At 36.5% G+C, this 26,999-nt stretch overlaps 1 protein-coding gene across 2 annotated transcripts in view; it reads right to left on the minus strand.

The window, feature by feature from the left end:
* The window catches only part of stk26 (serine/threonine protein kinase 26), a 32,201-nt gene extending 7,148 nt beyond the window's left edge, over nucleotides 1-25,053 (minus strand). For both annotated transcript variants that reach the window (XM_051400086.1, XM_051400085.1), the window contains exons 1-6: nucleotides 24,640-25,053; nucleotides 8,794-8,862; nucleotides 7,890-8,051; nucleotides 7,661-7,717; nucleotides 6,923-7,031; nucleotides 4,948-5,105 (exon numbers count right to left, since the gene is read on the minus strand). In XM_051400086.1, the coding sequence (XP_051256046.1) occupies nucleotides 4,948-5,105; nucleotides 6,923-7,031; nucleotides 7,661-7,717; nucleotides 7,890-8,051; nucleotides 8,794-8,862; nucleotides 24,640-24,660 (576 nt within the window). In that variant the 5' untranslated portion in view covers nucleotides 24,661-25,053. The remainder of the gene's footprint in view (nucleotides 1-4,947; nucleotides 5,106-6,922; nucleotides 7,032-7,660; nucleotides 7,718-7,889; nucleotides 8,052-8,793; nucleotides 8,863-24,639) is intronic.
* Between the last annotated feature and the right edge of the window lie 1,946 nt (nucleotides 25,054-26,999).

Raw genomic sequence — 26,999 nt, forward strand, 5'->3', positions numbered from 1 at the left:
ACTGAATTTGTCAATACATGAATAATACTAAGTAGGATTGTTAACATTTTCTTTTTTTAAATATGTATATAAAAAGGAAAAACTAATCTCTGACGCAATATTGTGTTCACTATTTGTTTATCTGTTGTTGTGTTGTATTCAAATCTGCTTTTAATCTACGATCCATCTCCTCCTGTTGAATGGAACACATTGATATGAATACAGTTACAGGACGATGGGCGAGATCAGGCATCAACACACACACACACACACACACACACACACACACACACACACACACACACACACACACACACACACACACACACACACACACACACACACACACACACACACACACACACACACACACACAGTCCTTTGTCTCCTTTCTGTAAGCTTGTTCGGAGCGCTCAGGTTACGTCTGTTGTTTACGTAACCGTTAGTGGTGTCTGCAAACTGTCTTTGGTATTTCAACAAGTCAGACTTTGTTTTCCTTCCCTTCACAGACGATTGAAGAGACACCTTCCTCTAATTAGGAAAAACAAAACTAAACCACAACGTGTTTGTTCAATTTCAACCAGAACAACATAAACTACTTAATGAAGTTCATGATTATCCTACTAACTTACTACAAAATAAAAACAGGATTGTAGTGTATCGTGAGTTTAATATGTTTAGCTGTTAAAATCCACATGATACCTAAATTTAGAGAGCTGTTTGCTTCCGTATATTTATGTATTTCCAACATAAACAGGCAGTTAGAGACTTGTTACTTCTTTTAGCAACAAGTCCATCTTTAAATCAGCTCGGTACCGCCGTTGTCAAACCGCCCTCTGTCTGTCTCGGAGGTTGTGTTTACTGGGAGGCTGCTGGATATAATTATTCTGATATAATTGGCTGAAATCAGTTCATGCTTACGAGTCACATTTTGTTTTACAGGAAGATAAAATAATTGAATTTTGATATAAAACAATGAACATGTTTGTGATTTTTTTTGCATAAATTGTTAAATATGGGAACAATATATCTGAGGATGTGATATTAAAGGATTAAAAAGGACATTTTTTTGAATGTCACCTGGACTTTAATATGTCAATTTAATATCCGCTAACGTGTTGACACAATAACTCATGTTACACACACCGACATGAATCAAACCACATTAAGAGACAGTGTACACACCCTAATGGATTTACCTTATTTCCAAAACTCACGAAACCGCACACACACACACACACACACACACACACACACACACACACACACACACAGACACACACACACACACACACAACACACACCTTCCTCAGGCATGTATTGAAACAAACAAAGACAGAAAGGAGGCCAGGAGACGTCACCTTATTATGTAATAAAAAAGAGGTTTGTTTACTTTGTTACTGGGCATCACATCCAACTATTTCTACCAGCCTTTTACTTTTATGTGTTTGATAGCAGCAGGTGCAGCTTTGAATGCAACCAGCGTTTGTACTGAAACAAAAAGACTAAAAAGACGAGGGAATCCCCTCCAAAATGAGAACAACCTCAACAACGTCATGGTGTTTATTTTTCTCTGTCGTCGCCAGAGGGTCAGTTGTCTCGTAGGAGGTCGACTCTTTTATTTATTTACTTACAGGTGCTTTCAAGAAATGGGCAAAACAAGGAAAACAGAAATAAGAGACTGAGGCTAAATTAACGCAGAAAAACGAGACGTATTGATTTTTTGTGGTTAAACTCACAACCGCTAGACAGCAGTGTTGTGAATGTAAACTAAAGAGCTATAATGTTTGATGTTACAGCGACGTTAGATCAGATTTTATGCGCATTTACAGACAGTAAAGACAGATTTACTAAAATAAATCCCAATATACCGCCTTGCCTACAATATATCGCAGTATATTGAATAGTTACTCCTGTCCTACCACATACCTGCCCGTATGCTATCCCATGGCACCCTAACTATCTCCCATCTACAAAATAACAAACACAGGAATATTTCTTACAGGATCATAAATTTCCCACTGTACTTGAACGCATATCCCAAATGCACTATTCTCTGCCATCGAGAAACAAAAAGAAAAACATGTTATGTTATTAGCTGTGAGGATGCACGAAATCCAGCTGCAACGATAACCGATAATTACCTGCTTAATTAGCGATAAGTTAACCAATAATTTAAAATAAGTTTATAATCTAGTTTTTATATAACTGAAGGTAAGAAAGGCGGAGAAAAGATGGATTATTTAATATTCTATAGCTAGGAGTTAACTGACACTATTATTAACAACGAACAATTAACAAGTCTTCAAATGTTCATTTATTTTTTTTGTTTTTTAGTAAAGTTCATTAAAAAACATGCGTAAGAATTCCAAATAAATGATCATTAATCCCATCAACTGCTTGTTTGTCGTCTTAAAATAATATAAATTTCGATTATCGGCCGTTCATTTATCCGTCCCGATGATTATCGTGAATCCTTAATAAGCAGCTTCCCCCTCTGACATGGTAGCGCCCTGTGATTTAAACATAATTTCAGTGAGCTGAAATAAAAATAAAAACAATTATGTGTACTTACAAAAATTAATTAAAATAAAATAAAAACAGGAAACAGGAAATGTTTTCAGTAAGTCAGTGTTTTTGTATTGTAATAACTTGTTCTGAACTTCTTGAGGACAAATAACCCCTTTATTACAATAAAGAAAACCCCTAAAACTAACAATAAAAGCTCAACTGAAACTACCGAACCCGATCTGAAAACTAATTAAAAACTACATAGAAACATAAAACATTACAATAACTCCAAGTTAAGACTGAATAAATATGAATAAACCAGATTATCCTGACTTCCAGACAACATGACAGCGCCGGCATCTCGATTACATGCAAATAAACACTGTGGAAATAATGCAAAACGAACTCAAAGCAACAAGAGATCCACGTGGCTCGTGTTGCTACGGCGATACGCAAACAGGCAGGAAGGAGGAATCCCATAAACTGTATATTTAAACCTGATGAGCTTTTAACAACCAACAACCCAAAATACGACAGTGGCTTCGCCACGTCCAAAACTCCCCCAACGAGTACACAGGGTTGTAACCATGTTGTTATTTTATATTCTTTATGAAAATGTGCCCATTTAGAAGATTTTTTAGGACTATGTTGACATTTTATGTCACATTTATAGAGCTAGTTGCTACCTTTCCACTTCACTTCACTTTGTTTACTGACTTTAAAACACACCCACTAGTTAGAAATATGCATTTTGCAGCAGGAAAGTTTCCAATGTGGAAACATTTCATACGTAAAACATGTAAAAATCGCAATTAATATGACAATTAATGCTGTATTTTAACAAAAAAAACTGTCAAAGTCCAAGTTGATTTGTATTTTGTTGATTTATTTCAAAATAAAAGTCTTTTATGGACTTCTATCTTATCTTGATTTTAAATAATAACTACAATTAATCACTATAATTTATGGAATTTAGTGCGAGTGGCTTCTTAGAAATAAAGTCTCTAAGAGGATCTGAGACGTCTGAAGAGAACCGGGCGAATCCAAGTGTACATTCGGGAGGGGGGAGAGTCACACGTTTTCTTTAACAAATAGAAGTAAATTGAAATGAATAGGAAATAATAAGAGACGGAGCCGGTGACAGCGCAAAAAAACCCCGACATATTTATCGTAGATAATTCAAGGTTAGACGTGTTTTTCTACAGTGTCGCGTTGTCCGACACTTTTAATAGTCTAAGCCAGTCAGCGGCAAACACAAACACCTTTAATCGATGTGTGCAACTGTCTGCAAAGAAACTAAAGATTTATGCTTTTTTGTGCTCATGAGGTTTAGCAGATAATAACTCTCTACTCTTTTATCCATCATGAATATAATAAGACAGGAAAATAAGGTCCGAAATTACCTTTTTAACTCTAACAAATGATAACAAATACCTTTTTTAAGTGCTGTTTAACATTCATGGTGCCACTTTCCACCAGCAGCACATTAGATCAACTGCAGCTAATTAGTACGAATACAAGAACTTTACTGTGAACTATATGGAAATGTGTCTTCGGTTTCACCATAAATGTCCTAAAAATAAAAAAACGATACACAAATATCACATGCAAACTGCAGCAAAGTCCATTTCCTCGTCCACCAGATCATACTTATATGATATATAAGATTATATAATTCAGCTTTTTGGCTGTGTGTCTTCTATCAGTCTATCAGTAAACTGTAGCTCAACAAGATGAACAGATTGGTGACTCAAATCAAGAGAAACCATCTGCTTGACATGTCAGTTACTGGAACATTTCCCACGTACACATTTTTTTGATTATGTCGATTGATAGTGATCAGCTCTGATTCAGGATGCTCAAGTAGATTGTGAAATATAAAACGGTGTCAGTTATTTAATCAACATTTTATATCTGCTGCTTATTTTTTTTAGGTTTAAGCTGCAGGTTGTTGAATAAAAATAGAAACTGCCACTCGAAACTGCAGCTTAGAGTCAACAACAGGTGATTAAATAAGTAAAATTACTCTTGAATGTTAGTTATTTATAGCTTTAAATTACTTCTGAATGCAGAAAGTTAAACCTTTATTATATTAAATAAGGGATTCAAAGGGACAGGCGATAAATACGCTTAAAACCAGTAAATAAAGATGATTGAAATTAATATATATAACCAATTTACAGCAACTGACGTTCAGCTACAGTGAAATCTACAGTAATAACAGCAGCAGATATTCATTTATAGTAATATTTAAATTAATAGATCCTTGATTTCAGACAGCAGTGGATAAATAAACACGAAACATAGAACTGTTCAGATATTTACTATAAAAATAAACAACAACAACAAATAACATTAATAGAAGCTTATTAAACTTTAACCCTATTAAAGTTGTAAAATGTCCTTTAAGTGGATGAAGAAGTTGTGACAGTTTATCTTAATATAAACATGTCTTACCTTGGAGTCGTAGGCCGACTGCTGGATGACCTCTGGCGCCATCCAGAACGGCGTTCCCACGAAGGTTTCCCTCTTGATCTGCGTGTCCGTCAGCTGACCGGCCACCCCGAAGTCCGCCAGCTTCACCTGACCGTGCTCCGACAGCAGGACGTTGGCGGCTAAACAGAGAATTTATATCTTTATTATCACAGATTTTGGTTTGTGACTGTATCCATACACTGGTTTTTTTTAAGAGTTTTGCAAATAAAACAAGTAAATTTGGAATTTCAATATAATTAGATCAACTTTTTCACATTATTCTGATTACTTAAGTGGTTGTTTATAGTAAACAGATACAATCACAGCGTAAAATGGTCAAATATTTTCTATTCTACCACCAGGGGTCCTCAAGTCAGAAATTCTAACACACAGTGGCTTTAAAATTGTGAATTTTTGTGAAAGTTTACATGTTAAAGTCAATAAAAGTACTGCAAAGCCTCTAGAAACACTTGTATAGGCCGACGAAACGTTAAAAAACTATACATATTATCAGTTAGAATTCAACTAAAAGCTCCCTGCACCAAACTCCCTTTAAAAAACATCACATATTAACAATTCCTAACGTGTGCGTAAAAACACGTCAACTCTAGAAACACGAGCTAAAGAGGGATAATTAATAACGGTCTTCTGGTCAATTCGGCATCAAATATAAATCAATAAAGATTAATTTCCTCTTTCTGTCTCTTCAGGCCAACGTTTGGTTGCTTTAATGTTATTAATTTAAAATCAAGCTTAGATAACAAATACAGTATCTCCAGGTGATTTGTTATGGTGTATGTACGTTATTATTATTATTATTATTAATAGTCGTCATCTTGTTACTAAAAACGCCTCAACAAAACATCTAAACAAACTGGAGGAAGTGGGGGTTTGGCAGTAAGGAGGGGTCTAATGACAGATGCTTTTCAGTTGCATTATGGGAAATGTAGTGTTTTTTTTAAGCTTGACACATGCTACAACAACTATTTCTACCAAGTATGACGTCAAATTGATTATGTTGTAGAAATTCTGTGTATATAAGAAATATACTAGACTAAAATAATATATTTAGCTTACTGCACATACTGAACCGCCCCATAATGCGTTGCATCTCTTCAGACTTCAGTTAATTTTTAGTTATTTCATCACTAAATTCAAATGTTTCCAGAGTTAAGAAGCTCCAGAAGATCCAGCGGGGGAGGCAGGGTGTACATACTGATTGATTGGCTGTCTGTCTCTTTTAGAATTGATTTTTAAAGTAATTTTACTTGTTTTTAAAGCTTTTAAATGACCTTTCTTTCATTTTATGCTCCAGCCATCACCCATGTCCTCCAATGCTTCCCTTTTAAATGTTCCCTTATGTGTCCCATAAAAGTGAGAGTGAGCCTTTTGTTTTGTATTCCTATAAACTGAGGAACTCATCGCCTCTGGATATTAGAACGGCAAGCTCTCTCTGTTATTAAAAGGAAATTAAAAAACTTTTTTAATCTGGCTTTCAGTTTGGAGTTAGTTTTTAGGTTTTAATCTTTGGTTTTTATTTTATTTTTAAGTGTTGTTTCTTTGCTTTGCACTTTGGGCTGCATGTTTGTATGAAAAAAGTTAGGGGTTGGGTGCCTTGCTCAAGGGCACCTCAGCAGTGCACAGGAGGTGGAACTGAAACCTCTCCGGCTGCCAGTCCACACTCGATACTGTGCTTTGTGCTGGACTTGAACCGGCGACCCTCCGGTTCCCAAGTCCCTACAGACTAAGCTACTTTAGGTTAACTAAGTATATTAGTATGCGATTTCAAACACACCCTAAAAGTCAGAATATCTGCAGCAATTTTGTCCAATTTCTCTTTTTAAATGTGTCTTTTACAAGTCCACAAACTGAATACTGAAGTCACTGATTACTATTTCAAATATAAAAAGGTAGAAGATACGCGGCTACACACTCTATAAGCAGCTGAGTGTTTTACCTTTAATGTCTCTGTGGATCTTCTTCTCAGAGTGCAGGTAGTCGAGGCCCTTCAGGATCTCCTTCAGCATGGTGGCAATCTGAGCCTCATCAAATGGACCCGCCCGCAGCTGCACACACACACACACACACACACACACACACACACACACACACACACACACACACACACACACACACACACACACACACACACACACACACACACACACACACACACACACACACACACACACACACACACACACACACACACACACACACACACACACACACACACACACGTCAAGTGATGACACAGATGTAAAACACTCACCGATGTGCCGGAGGCTGTATGCAGGAACTCAAACACACCCTGTTCGGTTTCATCCGAGGCAAGACTCAACACAGAAAATTAAAAGACACATTCTTTATGTTTTATTCATCTACTTCCTCAACTTCACGGACCTAAAATTTTCCTCAGCAAATAAGGTTACGATTTTTTTTGATAAAGTTTGAACTTTTCTATTTTGTTGTCACTTTTTTGTGGATTTATATGGACACAAAAGTGAATTATCATGAATTAAAAGCTACCATACATTACAGAATATTACTAAACTTTCTATAATAAACTGGAGGAACAAACCTCCAGAAGTTGGCGCTATAGCCAGCATCTGAATCTTATAAGAGTTGCATCTTCTGGATCTTGTTCAGTGTTTTATTCTACTGAATTAGATCAATAAACCACTTAAACACTCACCAAGTCGAGCGCTGAACCTCCGCCGAGATACTCCATGATGATCCATAGTTTACTGCCCTGAAATAGAGAGAATTCATCTTCTAAATTCAGAGAAAATACAAATGAAGAAGTAGATAATTAATCAAAATAAGCTGCATGTAGCCCTTAAAAACCTTAATATTTACCCATCAGATTATTAACTTCTCCAGATTACAGGCTACATTTTAGAAGAACGTGAACTGTGTCGTACCTTCAGATAGGAGCCGTAGTACTTGGTGATGTACGGACTGTCGCACTGACTGAGAACCGTGATCTCCTGCTGGATGTCCTCGATCTCGTCCTCAGCCTCCTCCAGGTCGATGGTCTTAATGGCTACGACGCTCTGAGTGCGGTTATCGATACCTTTGAACACCTGCAGCAGGAAAAAGAGACAAGAGAATGAGTCGACGGTATAAAGGAGAGCTGGAAGTGAAGCTATTAACAACACCTTAGCCTCAATTAGTTTCTAATGTATTAAAGCTGCAGTAGGTAACTTTTAATAAATTAACTTTTTGTGATTTTGCTGAAACTTTCACTATATTCTTAAATTAGGACATGAGACAGATCATCTGTGAAAAAATCTGCTTCCTCTGGCTCGTTTTAGTGCTCCGAATGAAAACAACCAATCAGAGCAGAGAAAGATAAAAAGACACTTTGGGTTGGAGGCTCGAAGATGGTTGAGTCTCTTTTTGTCGTATTTGGCAATCTGGGAGTTAGACTCCACAATTAACGATCTTCCTTGGCTTTGATTGGTTGTTTTTATTCGGGCCCGGTGAACTCTTAAAAATGCCATTAAGAAGCACTAAAACGAGCCAGAGGAAGCTAATTTTTTCACCGATTATCTCTCTCATGTTCTACTGTCAGAATATAGTGAAAGTTTAAGCAAAAATGACTTTTTATTTTTCTAAAAGTTACCTACTGCAGCTTTAATGCATCTTAACGGACTGGATCGGTTCAGAGGCCCAAGGACAGGCAGCAGAGATTAACCCGGTGAATGTGTTATTCTGTACGTGTCGGCTGTGTAAAAGCTTTAAAAACCAACCAGCTTTCAAAATAAAATAAAAAGTGCATAATTACACACACACACACACACACACACACACACACACACACACCTCTCCAAAAGATCCCTTTCCAATGCGATCCAATTTGGTGAACAACTCCTCCGGATCGATCTGAGTACTCTGAGAAGAGAGGAAACAAGGAGAGAAAAGACAAAATGTGATTAATATTAGTTTATATTCACACAATAATTCAATTATTTAGAAGAAACTGCACATAAAACTGAACAAAATATAGTAAAAAAATAATCTATAAATACAAAATGTAGTGAGTGTAGCATTGTATAGCATACGGGATTTTCAAAATAAATTATAAAAGATAACAATAATAGTAATTTGGGTAAAATCTTGCACATAAAAGTAAGATTTCCATCACATTCCCAGAGACTTTGACTCTCATTTGCTCACTTACACACAACACGTCAGCCATGTTGTCACCACAGTGCTGCACAAAGTCACCACACACACACACACACACACACACACACACACACACACACACACACACACACACACACACACAAAAAAAACCATAAAAACACAGAAGGAAGCCAGCATGACGGTTTAAAGATAACAGGAACTGAACACACAGCTGCCAGACCACACACACACACACACACACACACACACACACACACACACACACACACACACACACACACACACACACACACACACACACACACACACACACACACCTCAGAGGACTTTCCACTGACTTACATTTGTTTCCTAAACTCTGCACTGTTACCGCTGCGGTTGTACAACTCAAAGAAAAGGCAGCGAGTTTGCAGGAATCGAACGTCACAGTGAAGACTTCATTAATGTGGTTTTCACCGTAAATATAAATACGTAACAATATATGAGGTCACAATTGAGCTGCTCAAGATGCTAATGAAATCAAAATATGTTGTTTTCTTGTGCACAAATGGAAAAAGGTGCATAAGTCACCAAAAAGTAGTAGGATTCATCCTCCGAGGACCATGACTTAGTTAGTTTTTGAGCATAATATCCATAAAAACACACAATTTGTTCAGTTAATTAAACTGTTTCATTTTTATTTTAGCTTTCTGTTTAAGCTTCTGTATTTTATTTTGAACAGCAATGAATTAGCAGTTGCTAACCGTTTAAAACGCTAAACCAAGGGCCAAAACCAAGGATTTATATCTGTGAAATATACAACGGTACAGTGTAACAGTGGCACAAGTGGGGAAAACAAATAAAGTCAGCAAACTCAGTCAGTCAGTTAAACTTTGCTAAGTTAATATTAGGGACCATTAGCTACCGCCTAAACCAAACACTGTTGAACTACGCAGGCAAAGTCAACTTCTCATGTTATTTCTTCCTTCAAATGTTAACCTCACTTCAATATCATGAAGATTTTTATTTAAACATATTAAGTAATTATATTACTGTAATATCTTGCTAAATGTGAGTTACACTTAACTTTGTATACAGGCTATAAGTCTGATCTTGGTATAGGGTGAAATGTTTATTTATTTAATCAATTAGACCTCGTTTGATTGACTGAAACATTATCTGCAGCTTTTCTGACAATCAATTTATCGTTTATTTAATCTATTAAGTAAAACTGTTCTTAGTTCCTTAGAGGATTTGCTGCTTTTCTTTATCTTACATGATAATAAAGTGAATATAATTGTGGTTTTAAACTATTTGTTGGACATAACGAGACATTTTATGACATTAGGGGGAACTAAAATGAACATTTCGCACTATTTTCTGACATTTTAAAGAAAATAATTGCAATAAATTTGCAATATAAGTCAGAAAAAACTGCAATAAGTTAGTTACAAAACCCACAATTGGCTTCAACAAGCACTTGCAAGTCACAGACTATGAAACACACTCACATTTTGTTCTTAAAACCCCCAAGAATTGTTTAGGAAGAAGCATTTTTTAATAAAAAACACACCCAGTGAAACATATGATACGATGCTGTTTGAGTTTCCTCTCTGAACTAAAAAAAGGAACAGTCACAACACACTCAGTGCCCACAATGTTGCCACACCCAGTCAGCAAACACAGCGGTTACAGTCTAATGATACTTCCAGCTCGGTGCAGAGAGACGAGCAGAAAACAGCGACTACAGAGGAGGAGAACAAAAAAAAAAGACAATAACATACAATAATATGAAAGCTTTTACGAGGACAATGCCGGTATCGCAGTACATTAAACCATCTATGATGGCATAACTGAGGTTTCAAAGTCACTAAATGTATGTAATTTCCTATTATAATTAAGTTAAATTCAACTTTTATGTAACTTCTAGTACAGTCTATAATGTTTAAGGGAGTCCTGGTTTAAAACGTGCATATACCATCTAACCACAACGTCCCCTATTCGACCTCTGATGCATAATGCAGGTCATACGCCTTATTTTCACTGTTTCCTGTCTCTTCACTGTCAATTATCACAATAGAAATACCCTTAAAATACGATACTGTATGTTAAACAAGTGATACTTCATCCAAAATAATACAAAACATGTCTAACGTCCCATAATTAAGGCTGAGAATTGTTTTTTTAATCATTAATATTCTTTATTTTTGGACTTTTTTGGACTTAAGTGAAATAAATCTTTAAAGAACACATCTTAAATCTTAATATCGGTCTTCCAAGAATAAAACAGACCATAAAAAAGGTGCCTCATTAGAAAACAACAAGTTTGTTTACAATCATACAACCAGAAGAAGTAAGAAGCCTGTAAATAATCATATAACGAGCAATAAAACTTTTTAGTTAAACTCTAATTATTTTTAGCCGCGCAAGCAGTTCAGCTCTAAAGATGGCAACATTGATCTGCCTATTAGAGCCGATATTGATCGATATCGACCTACTGACGTACCGGTATCAGCGTGTATGTCACCCAAACTGTTTTTTCCAGGTATATAATGCAAAAAGGATTGTAGTTCTTACAATACTGAGGTCTAGCTATTTATTTAATTCTTTATTTTCTGAGTGTTTGTCTCTAGGATTGGTTGACAATGCAATCTATATGTTCAATTATTTAACATTTAACATATTCTTTAATAAAGCAGCGTTCTGAGTAACAAAATTCACTATATTCGCTATTTTGTACATTTACATTAATGACGCCCAGACATTCAACCCTAATAATCTTGTTGATGGCGTCTGTCACCATTAGCACCCTAGCAATAAATGTGCCAGAGTAGAGAAGTTCCCTCTCATCCACATGCCAACAGACCTATTACATAATGACCCAAGTAACATTTAATAAATATGGTCTATTCTTATGTAACAGAACAACAAGTGTTATTAGAGTCCAAATAACTCTGAATGAAGTCTTTCTAACTCAGAATAAGTTCCCCACTCTAATAAAAAAAAGAAGATAAAGATAGATATTCAGAGTTACAAAGACTTAATTCAGAGTTATTTGGACACACTTGCAGTTATGTGTTTTGTTACATAAGAACAGACCAGTGGTTCCCAACCTCGGGGTCGGGACCCCCCACTAGGGGTTGTGAGGCCTTCTGAATGTTAAGGGATGCAAGAAAACCTAAAATAAATAGACTTAGAGAACAACAGCCAAGTATCAGGGAGAAGAAAACATTGCATTTGTGAAAAAAGAAGCCTATAAAATCTGTATGATTGTTAAAAAATGATAAAAAAATACATAATATAGACAGAAAATTGTGTAAAAACTTCCCTAAACTGGAAATAATCTGCTCAAAATTCCATCAAATCACTAATTTTAGTTCACAATTTGAGCTAATTGTACAGTTTTTAATATAATATGCACAAAATATGTCACTTAGTTACTATCAAAAAGCAGTAATTAGGAGGTTTTTGAGGGGGAACTGTTAGTAAAAAAGGGCCTTGTAGTTGTATAATATGATCATGCTGAAAAATAGAATAAGGCTTTATAATAAAGAACCAATATGTTACTAATATAAATGGTAACAGGCTACTTAATGGTGCATATGTGTACCTTAATATAAAGAATAAAACACAGTTCCGAGTTTCTGTTTGTGTGTTTGGGCGTCTCTCGTTTTCTTTTACAGCTGTTAATTACAGGACAAACGTACTGGACGTCTTTATCATTCCCGTAAGCACACAGAGATTAGCGACACACAATTCCCGGCACCCATCTTAAACCAAAAAATCAGAGCTCTAATCAGTCTCACAGGTATTTTAAACACCTGTGGGACTGATTGTGGGTTTTATAGACACTAATTATTTAAGAATCTGTAGTTTCAGCCGTTTCTTTATTAAAATAATCTAAATAAAATGAAAATATAAGTGTAGAAATTGTGTTTTCGTCAATTTCTTAATACTCTCAGTGTTAGTAATTAATGTCTTCTGTGTGTTTATGTTTCATCCAAGGGAAAAAATCGAACTGCACGATTCAACTCGAGCCAATAAGGAAGTGCAGAAACTGTCTGTTTAGATATCCGTTATGATGTAATAGTGCAATATCCAACAGTGGGGTTTCCCTGGAGGCCATGAGCCAGAGACTGTGGACTCTCTCATCCTAATAGCTTTCATTAGAAAGTCAGCTTTGAATTTTTTTTAACCGTCTTTCACAAACCAGCTGATGATAAAGAAAAGACACACTGGTGTAATGTCTCTGTGGTTATAACTACATTAAACATTCATCTTTGTTTTCTCCCAGAAGACAAAAAAAAAGCTGTTAGTACGAATCAATACTTTGAGTCGGTACAATCAGAAATATAAACACAAACGAGGCTTTTTCTCAAACTTTGCTTCAATAAAATAATAACAAACGGCAAATAATTGTATTTAAAATCAGGAACAGTTTGATACTCGGTGCCACAGACACATTTCAGTCACTGTTAATAAAAACCAGTACTGACGTTCAATAGTTAGTCCTATATGAGAAGAGATTTTTACTGCAGATCTTTAGCAAAACTAAAGTTTTTACTTAAAGCTACAGAGGGAAGGTGGCCATGCTATTGCTTAGCACACTAACAGTTTCTAATTAGAACTTCTCACAAAGTATCAACTGAGGTTGAAGCATTAGTTTTTGCATTTATTTGGTAAATAAAATAAATCAAAAGTATTGGACAAGTTAAATCCATCCAGTAGTTGTTGATCTGTTTTAATCTGGACCGAAGCTATATTTACACCGACTGGTAGGGGTGGGCGATATGGGCAAAAAATAATATCTCAATATTTTTGGGGATTTTGGCGATAACGATAATCAGTCGATATCCTTTAAAATGTGATTAGAATTGTCTGAGCTGAACTTGTGTCCACCAAACGCGTTTACAGCGCTGAGAGAGCTCAAAAACTCATTTTCCGAACGCCCAGCGGTGTTAAAAGTCACGTAAGCCCACTAGTGGTGTGACTGAATCCTGCCATGCTGTAGAGAGCGCTGCTGCACCGTGTATTAATGGATGTGAGGAGTTTCCGCGGGCGTTTCATTGTTTTTGTCGAAGTAATTTAAATACTCGATAATGGAAATTTGCACATCGTCAAAACAACAATGACGATATTATCGCAAACGATATTTATCGCCCACCTCTACCGACTGGCAACACAATGCAAGGAGCTAGGCCCGCTAACAAAGGCAGATTGACTGCGAGTCACATTTGAATGTTCCAATAGTGATATTTGCATGTGTGTGTGTGTGTGTGTGTGTGTGTGTGTGTGTGTGTGTGTGTGTGTGTGTACGCAATAAGGTTATTTTCAGCCAGTTCCCAGGGTACGTTTGGAAAACTGTTTTCATATTTATTTGATATATAGAAGTTAAAATTTACTATCCAACAGAATCAGAATCAGATTTATTGCCAAGTAGGTTTATCACACACAAAGAATTAGACTTATTATCATAATATTTTGTTGTGTGATATTGTATTGATTCTCAAAAACGACCCATGTATCGCGTTACGAATCACAGCACAGTTCATTTCTGATCTCCAATCTCTACATAAATAGAGAAAAAAACAAGTTCTGAAGTAAATGTAAAGATAAAAAAAGAAATTTACAGTAAAAATATGAAAAATATGATTAAAAACATGTAAAATATATGTTTTTAATATGAAAAGAGCTAAATTAAAAGGTTAGAGTGTGCAAATGTCCTCAGTATAAAGAATATGAGCGATGTGCAGAGATAATAATCCAAAACATCCATTAATGTAACACACACAAACAGGTGAAAGTTTAGTATAAACATAAAATAAGTAAAACACAACAGTGGGATTATATAAACCTGAGAGGTTACACTTTGACCTTTCAGTCTCAGCGTGGTGAAAGAACAACATTCAGAGGAGAGGAGGAAGTTAAATATTCAACACTCGCTCAATCATTACAGCCCGTATGGGCCGGCGTGTTACTGTGGATACATTCAGTATTTCTACATAAAACTACCGTCTGTCACAGTCAGAAAAACAGCTCCAGGTAATGTTTCACTGCTGGTCAAATAATCTTTAAACGACTGTTAGCGACTTGCGGTCTGGGAATTTTAATTTGATCTTATCGTATAACAAACCTACTTTCTAGATTTAAAAAAAAAAAAAAAGTGTTTCAGGTGAATGTTTAACTAAAGCCACAATGTCAACAGAGTGTTTTGATTGTGTCGCTCAGTCGGATGAATCCTGAGCCGTAAAATTTCCCAGCTTTAATCCAAGGAAGCACACTGGAAAATGATTAAATAACGACCAATTAGGTAAGAAACAGAGCATCCATTAACCCGAACTAAAGGTTAAAATAACTGACCCGTCAGCAGAATCACTGGAGACATAAAAACCTTTCTGTCAAAGCAAAGCAAACATCCTGTATGGAAGAATAAGAGCATAAAACGATCAATATGTTGATTATTTCATCAATTTATTCATTATTTTATCTAGAAAATGTTGTAATTCGATTTCCAAGAGCTCAAGTTGACATCTTCACATCACTTGTTTTGTCCAAAGATATTAAAATTAGAGCTCGAACGATATGTTTTTTTCTTCCAGATACAGATATTGATTATTAGTAATCAAGGAAACAGACATTATATTTGCAGTAAAAATAAAGTACAATTTTGGTGCAGTTTCTTAAGTATTTCCATTTAATTTCCAATATTTTTCTACTTTTACTTAAGTAATATGTCGAATACAGGACTTTTAATGTAACAGAGTATTTGCTAATGCTACTTTTACTTAAGATCTGAGTACTTTAAGCATATTTATGCTCAATTAAATACGTTATCCTCAAAAATATTACCCAGAAAAGGGCTAAATGTTGGATCTATCCCTGATTAAAGTGGCATAAAACTGAGAAAAACAGCAAATTCTTATGTGAAGAGCAACAAATGTTTGGTATTTTTGCTCCATAAATTATATTATTACGGTCAACTGATTAATCAGTGACTCAATTAATCAATGGTTTCAGCTCTAGCTGTTGATGTTTGTTGGACGTTAATGGATGTATTTACAGCATATTCATGTAACTTTATATATCTCTATCTATAAATCAGGAAGGGCTGCTGGACAAACAAACATGACCCTGAAACGTTTTATATATTAGCTGCAGTAGCTCAATGACAGATGTCCTGATCTCAGACAACACTGGAAAATACTGACAGTGGAACATTTAAATATAACAAAAATACATAATAATAATAAAAAAAGAGGAACCTGTATGATCTCATATGAACTAACCACAGCTGATGTTTACTTCATGTAAATGCATCATATGATCATCAGAAATGACAAAGCTACATTTTCTTATGAAATTACAGTCTGGCCACGAGGTTGACCCCAAACAGGAATCATCGCAATGCCGATCTGTCTGTCGGCTCACCACTTATCAAAACAAATATTAGAGGGACTGATGTTTACGACAGCCCAGAAGATGAATGCGACTGACTTTGGTACACCCTTCACTTCTCCTCTAGCGCCACCATGAGCTGGACATTGTAGGGTTCGGAGTTAACTATTATTATTATAAATTCGAATCATTTTGATGATCTCCCGACTTCCCGAGCCATCAGCAGGTCAAAGTTTAACCAAAATAGTGACAAGAGCGAATAGCACAATAACGTTTCTTGTTCAGTATTTGGTTCGATTTTGCCGATTTCCGTCGAAAATCTTTGACTTTTCGCAAGATAGGTTAGTTCTTCCATTCAGTAAATGTTCCCAACAATTTCAATCCATTCCTCTCTTCTTCAGAGGATCAACACAAATGTTATTTAAAGCTTTTGCTCCGGCTACAAGCAAAATCTCAACGTTCCCGAGATTCATTACAGCACATTTCACATCACACAGAGTTTAAATGTTATGGAGGAGCAGCGGTAAAGAAGACTGTTAACTGGACAAACATGCACCTGAGTTTTACAGCTGTAGGTTAAATGGTGATAAGGGAATTGCTGGTGATAAGAGCCAGATTCAGGTCAAAGCCACACCAGATAGACAGAGCGAGGCAGAGTTTTTAGAGGTCAGTGAGGCCTGCCTGGTCCGTGCAAACATTCAGCTGCCCAGGAAAACTTGGACAAGGCTCTGGAAACTGTGTGCGCGAGCGAGTAAGTGAGAGAGGCAGCGAGAGATCCATGTTTTTACTAACAAGTGGTGTCCAAATATCCCCCCAAAAAATGTTCTAAGTGTGTGTATTAGGGGTCAAAGTTCACAGCTGCTGGAGGAGGAAGTACAAACACAGCATTCTCAAAAATGACCTTTGCAGAGAGGCATCATGTGAAAATCTCACCACTCTTTAACATTTCCTGTTTCAGGCTCAACTGAAAAACATGACATGATGTGTTGAGTCATCCAACATGACAACTTTTCCACAACTCACTGAATCCACTAAAACTGGGTGCGTTGAAAAAGAAAAGAAAATATGATGTACAACAAGTCTAAGGTGATGTTTGTTTCCTTATAAAAACAGAGCAGCAATGTGGCCTCATTTGTTACCTGAAAAGCTTTTTTTTTTATCTCTATTGTTGAATGTTGAGGCAATAGTTTGACATTTACTCTCTTACTGAGAGTAAATTTGAAGATTGATACCACTCTGTTGTGTGTGTACACAAAATATGAAGCTACAGCCAGCAGCTGGTTAGCTTAGCTTAGCATAAATGGGCAGCAATAACACACCGATACCATGCAGCCTTATGGAGAAATAACCCAACTTCTCTCTTGATTTATGAGCTCAGTAAACATTTTCTTAATGAGTTTAAGGTCTCAATCTCTAGTTTCAAGTCTTCTTCCATACAGCATGATGTTCATTTAGTAAATTATGGTCCAATTTAAAGTAAAATAGACCTTAAAGCAGGTGTGCTTTAGGGAGTGGCTACCTTGTGACTCTCATTGAGTCCATTAGAAACCTTTATTTTGAAATTACATAACTGGTTCCTTCCCTTCCAGCTCATCCTCTGCCATGTATCTGCCCGGCTGCTTTGACTGTATATACAGATAGGTAAAATTTGCCTGACCGACATGGTCGCACCCCTGGAGCCCTGCACATGAGAGTTAAACTACCTCCATAGCAGTCAGTAAACTCCCAGTTATGGCTCAAGAGGCAGACACCTCGCTCCACATCCCTCATCTCCTCTGTAAATAATTTCAGAAGGAGGACAAGTTTAGACCTGCTCTATATGGAAAGTGTCATAACTTGTGTTATGATTCGGCGCAATACAAATAACAGTTAACTAAATTAAGACTGGAGCATTTTAAACCAGGGCTGCCACTAAAAAGTCTTTGCATTCTCAACTGATCTGCCAATTATTTTTTAATACTATAATAGAGCAAAGAAGTTGTTTCATCTGATCAACAGTCCAAAAAAAACCAACCAATTATTGATTAACTAGCACATTCAACAAAGAAAAACAGCAAATTCTCACGATAAAGAAGCTAACACTGGATAGCATGTGGTGGTTTTTCTTGAAAAATGACTTAATCATCTAATTAAATACCTAAATAGTTGCTGATTAACTTACTTTCGATCGACTAACAAGATTAATCGACTACTTGTTTCAGCTGTAATTTTAACTGAAACTAAATTACCACTTTAGTGTCTTCTGGTCTTCTAATTTATCAATTTTCTTTGGATATTTGGTGTCTTTGACAATGTTTACGACTGCAATCACATCATCAGTGATTCACCACTCAACCAATCTGACCTGATAGATGCGTCACTAAAGCTCCGTCCAATACAGGAGCCATCTGTGAGGCCATGTGACTTCAGTTTGGGTAGAAAATGTGAATGTAAACAACCCGAATACAAGAACAGAGGAGAGCAGAAAAACTTGGTCTGACTCAGACCACAGAATAAGTGACTCACACACTAACAGCCAAAACTCTGGCTGGCGGCTCCTGATCATTTCTCACCCAGAAACACACACACAAGCATAGAAACCTCTTTCAAGTTTCAGTCCGATGGAGCCTGTGATTATGTCATGACGGGATGCCTGACTGTTAGAAGTCTGACAAAAAGGTGCAGCCGTAAAAAAATTACAAAGAGGAGAAGAATGAGGACACTCCCTTGTGTTTGATCGGGGACATCTCTGTCGACACGCTTGCTGATGGCTTCCCTGCAATGTCTGCTACGTTGGAGACGGCCTGTACCTTCATTACCTGTTAACATCAGACTGATTTACGAGGAGGAGGTTCAACACAAGTGCGGGAAAGTTTTAAGTTTTAAGGAGCTGACCCCCCTGCCTCCCCCCCACCTCCCGCAGGAGTTACAGTATAGAGTTAGCCAGAAACAGGAAGTCCTCTCTTCTATGTTTTTCCTTCTTCAAGAGGAGTCAGAGGTCAACTCGTAATCTTTGAATCCTTTAGGGAATCGTGTTGCTCAAAAAGACTTCAGCAAGGTGAAGCAGTTAGTTTGAACTCCCCATGTCTCTCTTTCTGGCCGACACATATGAAACTTTGCCCTAAATCTGCCTGAACTTTTGCCATATTTACCAGCTACATGGCACGTCTCGTCTTTACTACTAAGTTGCTGGACTCAGTCGAGGCCAACTACAATATTTGGCCAGACCAATGGCCAAAGATCAAGTGCAAATACCAACATATCCAGTCCAAAACAAGGACACTGGCTGTCCTTGTCAACAGCCTCCAGTATTTTGCTGCATTTGGGAATGAAAATTAATTGCGACTGTGAAAAACAAGGTAGCAGCTTCTCATTTTTAGCCGACTGTCACCGACTGATGTAACTTCATGACCGGCCAGAGTTAAAGGAGGAAGAAGCTAACACCACAGCACAACTGTGAATCAGAATGAAAAAACAGAGCGACTTCTCACGTCAGTGTCTCAAAGTTAACCTTTCGTTCATATCAGATCAACAATTCCAGCTTATCATCTTGACAGTTTTTGGCAGATATCCAACTAATAAAATGGTCATTGTACTGTTTGCCAAAAACTTGATTGGCCGATCGAGAGGAACCTAAAATAGCAAACCAATTACAGGACACTAAAACTCTCCACTGACACCCGAGATTGTAAAACCAAATCCAGCAACAAGACGATAAGCATCAATAAAAATGTGTTCCCGTGTGCTTGACCATGTTTGGTCATCGTCAGGGTTTCCTATAAACGATCACCACGTTATCAATCAATGAAACAATAAAAGTCTGTTTAAACTGCATCATATCAGCTGTAGATGAAACCGAGTCATCAAACGTGCTTTTGTGCTTTCATAGCGTCATACTATCCATCACATCATCTTTTTATAAGGATACAACTGTTTCTGTTTGTGGTGTCGTCATATACTGCAGAGGCATAAAGTTATAAACACTAAAAAAAGAGACACAGATGCCTAAAGGGCTGCAAGTAACGTTTATTTTTATGGTTGAATCTGTCACATTGTCTGTTAAATGTCAGAAACAAGAGTCTACAGTCAAGCCCTCCAGGCGCTGTTAGGCTGTATTTAGACAGAGCTTTAAACTAATTGCTAACATCAGCCATACTAATAGGCTCACAATGACAGTGCTAGAGGCTGATAGACATTAGTTTTTCAAGTATTTGGATAAATAAATTACCTAAATGTACATCTGATGATGGCGCTAGATGAATAGTGAAGGGATCATGAACGTTTTTTACAATTCATCCTGAGATCAACATGAACTTCTGTACCAAATTTCATGACAATCCATCCAATACTTGTTGAGATATTTCATTCAAAACCACAACTGTCAAGATCATGGTGCAACAGGAAATGTCTGGGTGTCACAAACATTAACCATGGTCTCAAAATGTTACTCTTACGTCTCTTCCACCAACACCATAGTTTTGAAACATTTCTGAGCATTTTGACCAAAAATTAATTTGTTCGCAACTGAGAAAGTCGGTTCCCAGCCATGGCCACCAAGTTTTATCCCGATTCTGCGAGCTCAAGGCTGCAGGTTTTATGCTTTTTTAAACTGTCTTTAGCCTTACTCGTAACAGTAAGTGCTAACTGCCAGCTGGCAAAATCGCTCTCATGTCCAGAGTTATGAATCTTGTGATCAATTTAGTTACTAGAAGTCTAAACAACTGCAATACTCATTAAATACGTGTGTAATGTTTCACTTTCATTATGAAAGTGTATAAATTCTTCTGACATAAGCAGAGGTGGTCTGTATTTCAGGCTAGGTGGGCCGCCTCCATTAAAATCCGCTGTGGGAAAGAGTTGATACAACATTTGATGCCTGAGGCACCAAATGTTACCTTGGAATATTAAAACCAGTGTAAATAACAGAGTCAGCTGGGAAACTTGTGTAATAATGACACTGTTTCGAAACTCCATCAAGCTTTGTGTAATGTTTCACTTGAAAGGGATGTGAAAACCAGTGAACGGCCTGTGGGATGAGGCTGAAACCCACAAAAACATCTGCCGTCTGATAGTGGTCGGACTTTATAAAACATTTTCTGAAGTAATGGGCTTTCACAACAGCAGCATTGATAAGAAACTGAGGTGTCATGGCGATTCAAAGGTCCAAAGTACACATATGTAACTTCTTGTGGCCACACAGGAACCTTTAAATCTCTCTTGGAGATTCAATAAAATGCCCAAAACAATACAAGTCACAGACACAACGTAAATAGATAGGAATCCAACATAATATGATCTAACAGGTTATGTTATCAGTGTACAAAAATGTAACCAAAACAATAACACGTCTTAGCGAACAGTTGCTTTTAATATCGTGCCTAGCAGACACGCAGTAACGTCAGGATTCGTCGTGTGTTTCTGGGCATCTGATGAATGAAAGTCCAAATTCTGCTCTTCTTTTAGCTTTGTTTTACCCTTCTGAGAAATATATCTGACTCTGTAGCAGCTAAATGCTCCACTATGTTCAATATCTAATCAAGAAAACCGAAACCAACCATTATTTGGAACCGACATATACAGTTCAAATTAAAAATCAAGAACAATTTTGACGTACTTGCTTGAGTATTTACATTTTATGCTACTCTATACTTCCAATATTTTTGTACTTTTACTTCTCTAAGATGCTGAATACAGGACTACTTGTAGCAGAATTATATTTAATTAAAACACTGAAGAAGACTGAACTTTTGAGCTATATTTCAAGAAAAACATTACTCATGACGTGTAACCAATCGGTAACTACAGACAAGAGAGAGGCAGAGCCAAAGCAGCACATTTCAAAATGATTGTATCTGCAATCAGATAGAAAGAAATACTGTTACAGCATCACAATATTATGTGACATTTGTTGAAGGTATGTACCAAACAGATGTGTTTTTTCAATCTGGGGAAGAAGATTTGTAGGCCAGTGTGTCTCTGCAGCCCTACAGGACTTCATTATAATGCCGGTTTGTCACATATTAGCGTCAAAAAACTGCAATTTCTGCAATTTCAATACAATTTCAAGTACTTGTGCAGCTGATTATAGGAGCTTTAGGTTACCACAGAGCAAACAGACCAACAGTCAAATAACTGAAAACATCAGAAGGGCTAAACATTTTAACTAGTAGCCATTATTTTTGCATAAAACAACAAATAATCAACTGTTAAAACTGCAATAAACCTTCTGTAAACGTGGCCGATCAATCCAGTTTTTTTTCAGCATTACAAACATTATATCCCACCATCCATCATCAGTCTTTCCCTTCGCAGGTACAACACATATTTCTGTCTTCGCTGCAGCAGCTGCCGGGTGTCAGGTGTGTGTTGACTCAACCTGGCCTTCGACACCACTTCCGCCCCACCCACCTGGGGCGAACAGAGCAGGCAGAGCGAGTGAGCTGACAGCCAGGCAGCAAGTCCCACAGGTAGACACACCTGAGAGCCGGCCAAACAGGAGGCCGAACGGAGGCTTATAACTCACCCTACACACCTTGTTTAGGCGGGAGGAACACAGTCGATCTACTGATTCACCTTCAGCAATCGACAGCAAGTGTTAGCCTAGAGAACGTTTGATGGGTTCTAATACAAATCTAATGTTAAAACCACATATAGGGAACAAAATGTCAAATAAAAATGTGTTAAACTGTAAAAAGTCACTGTTGAGGAGACACAATATAGGTCAGTAAAGGAATATCACAGGGGCACAGACACACCTAGCTTCTCCGTATGAGTGCAGCTCTATTATAACCCATAAAGTAGATACAGATAGTGAGCTATAAATACATTTTAAACAAGCTCTGATGCAACGAGTCACTGTGAGAATATGGCATTAACATAATAGTGACGTAATCGCAAAAAAAAAGGTCCTTTTTTTAGGACTATAACAGGGACCATAAAGTGCCAAAATGTCACTAATGTCAGTGTGATGAAGAATAATGAGTAAATATAAAGATATAGGAGGTTCAACATCACTATATGAATATTACAGGAGATATAAACATCTTAAGCTCACTATAAATTCAATTTTGAGTGCCAACAACACAACACAAGTCACTATAGAAACATTATAGAGAGAGTTTTAGAGATTTAAACACTATAAAGGCCCTTTAAGGTCAGTTTGGAGTACCAACAACACAACAGAAGACACTATAGGGAACACCTTGATAGGTGTAAACATCATATCGTCACAATAAGCTCAGTTTAGAGCAGCTAAATGACATTATCAGTCATTACTATGTGATTAATTTAAGAGATAAAACAACTTATAATCACTATAAACCCAATATGGGGCTCAAATGTCACTAAAGAAATATTATACAGCTATATTAAGAGAAATAAACACCATAAAGTCCATATAAACACAGTATGGAGTAGAAACAACACAGTAGAAGTCACTACTGTCATTATTATAAGGTTATTTTAAGAGATTTAAACACAATAAAATCACTAGAGACTCAATATAAAGTACCAGAGTCACATCATAAGTCACTACACAAATATTATAGGCTCAACTTAACACCATAAGCTCACTATAAACTCAGTATGAAGCAACAAAGTCAATGTATAAGTCACTATATGGACATTATATGAGAAATAAACACCATAAAGTCAGTATGGAGTACCAACAACACAACAAAAGTCACCATAGAAACATTACATAAGATATTTTAAGAGATTCAAACATCATAAAAACCCCTTTAAACTCGGTATAAAGTAGAACAAAGTCACATTATAAGAACATTAGAGATATCTTAAAGAGACATTTACACCACTATAACCTCAATGTGGGGTATAAAGTCTCATTAATGTATCAGAAGTCCACTATAAACTCAAAGAGTGGCACAAACAACTACTAAAGCTCACTTTAAAACAACAAAATGAGCTTTAAAGAACATTACAGAGACTTTTTCTTCCTCCGTGGGTGTGGAAGACGGTTCATTTTGAAACACACACACATATATAGACAAACAACACGTAATTACTGTAAAACATATAGGAAACGGCCTGCAGTTGCACAATGCCCCCCCCTCTCCCCTTGCACTGTTGATAAACTGGTTTAGTTTGCGCGTAACGACGTCTTAAAAACCCTTCAAATGTGCCATCCGCGTCCACCTTCCAGCTTACCTGCATACCAGGAACTTCCATGGTTACTTCGAAGTATGAACGCCCTTTTCCTCCTCCAGGTTTGTCTGTCTCTCTCCTTCTTCTTGCTTTCTTTCTTTTTTTGAGTCGTTCCTCCAAAAGAAAAGTCCCTCCAAGTACAAACCAACAGCTTTCTTTCTTTTTTTAACTTCCGAGAACGAGTGAAGGAGGAATAGATATAGGTGTGTGTGTGTGTGTGAGTATCCGATGGAAGAAATAAAACCAGAGGGCAGTTTGTGAGCAGCAGCAGAGAAAGAAATGAAGAAACTACAAACACCCCCCTTTCTCTCTCTCTCTCTCTCTCTCTCTCTCTCTCTCTCTCTCTCTCTCTCTCTCTCTCATATACACACACACACACACACACACACATATATATAGATACACGTCCTGTGAGAGTCTGCAGCAACAAAAAGTGTTGAGCAAACGAGGAGGATGACGAGCTGGTTGCTGCCTACTTCAAGGGAGGAGCGAGAGAGTGCGTAAATGTCAGCTTTTACGCATGAGGTTGTCTGCTGCCACCTTGTGTCTGACTGCTGGGAGTGTGTCTGTCTAGTTGTACACATAGATCACACTCACATTATTCTGTTTTTTATACTTTTTATATGTATATCTTTTCTATTTTCTACATATATTGTATTAGATATTGTAATATCATTATTAGAATATATATATATAAACAAATCCCCCCCTCAGGGATCAATAAAGTTCTTTTATTATTATTATTATTATTATAGATTTAAACACAATACAACTATAGACTCAATATAAAGTACCAGAGTCACATTAGAAGTCACTATACGGATATTATAGCCTCATCTTAACACCATAATATCAATATAAGTCAATTTATAAGTCACTATATTGACATTATATTGACATTATAAGAGAAATAAACACCATAAAGTACCAACGTCTCAACAGAAGTCACCATAGAAACATTATAGAGATATTTTAAGAGATTTAAACATCATAAAATTACTATAAACTCAACCAAAGCAAATGTTTATTGAATTTTTGTTGTATATTTTTATTTATTTTTTAAATATATTGTTATTTACTGTACTATAATGTACAGATTTGTTTCTATTTTCTATACATTGTTGTTATATATTGTAATTTAATGCACTGGTTCCCAACCTGGGTACCGGGACCCCCACAAGGGGTCGCCAAATTTTATTTTTTTTAAATATACAAAATAGATCGATATTTGTTCATTTCTGTGAAAAACAATTAAATAATAATAAAGTTAAATGTAATTAATATATAGATACTGACCTGTGTTTTAAATAAAGGCCTTAAAAAGTAAGACTTCTTCTTCCACCCCCGCCTGCTGTCCAACAAAAAATGGAAGTGAAAGAAATAAAACATATTTGAACTCAGTGTTGCCTTCAAGTGCAATCCATAAAGTTTGACATTCAAGTTTTGTGCTCATGTAGTTAATAAAATAATTAGTTCTCATTGTAACACAGTTTTTTTTAATAAGAAGCAGTTTTGCATCATCAGTTGCTTTTTATTTAACAGAGTTATGAAAGAAAGAAATAATAATATAAAATAATAATAATAATGTATAGCCTGATATTTGTAACCTATATTACCTTTAAACTATACTGCTGCATATATATGTATATTTTTTGTCCTGTGTAATTATATTAATTTCTACATAATGCCACAGTTTTGTTATATCTTATATTTCTCTATTTCTATCTTTATTTAATGTGTATTTTCTTATCTATTGTGTTTTAATTGCAAGTGAATTTCCCCAATGTGGGATCAATAAAGTCTTATCTGAGCTTATCTGTGAACTCTCAAATGTGGTAATTATCCAACACAAGAGGCACAAACGGAGGATAAATAATTATACAATCAAACACAATCAAATATAATTTTACAATGCTTAAACCAGACAAAAATAGCTTTTTTATTTGGTTGTTTTTTTAATTAAACAGATCTATCTAGTGAGAAATAATGCTATAAAATAACACTAACAATAACTAGACTCAAACGTGGTAATAATCCAACACAAGAGGCCACAAACTGAGAATAAATAATTCTACAATCCATCCCGTAGCCTCCGCTCACCTGAAGCAAACCTCCTGACTCCTCCACCCCGGACCAAGCACCGAACCTGGGGCGACAGAGCGTTCTCTGTAGCTGCCCCCTCCCTCTGGAACTCTCTCCCCAAACACATCCGTGACTGTACCGACCCTCCAACATTCAAATCACTCACAAAAACACACCTTTTTAAAATTGCTTTTAATGTTTAGCTAAGTCTGATGTGTTTTTAATGTTTTACTATTTGATGTTGTTTTGCTGCTTTTAGTGTCTTTGAGTATTTAGAAAAG

Source organism: Dicentrarchus labrax, unplaced genomic scaffold, assembly GCF_905237075.1.
Source record: "Dicentrarchus labrax unplaced genomic scaffold, dlabrax2021, whole genome shotgun sequence".
Classification (NCBI taxonomy): Eukaryota; Metazoa; Chordata; class Actinopteri; family Moronidae; genus Dicentrarchus; species Dicentrarchus labrax.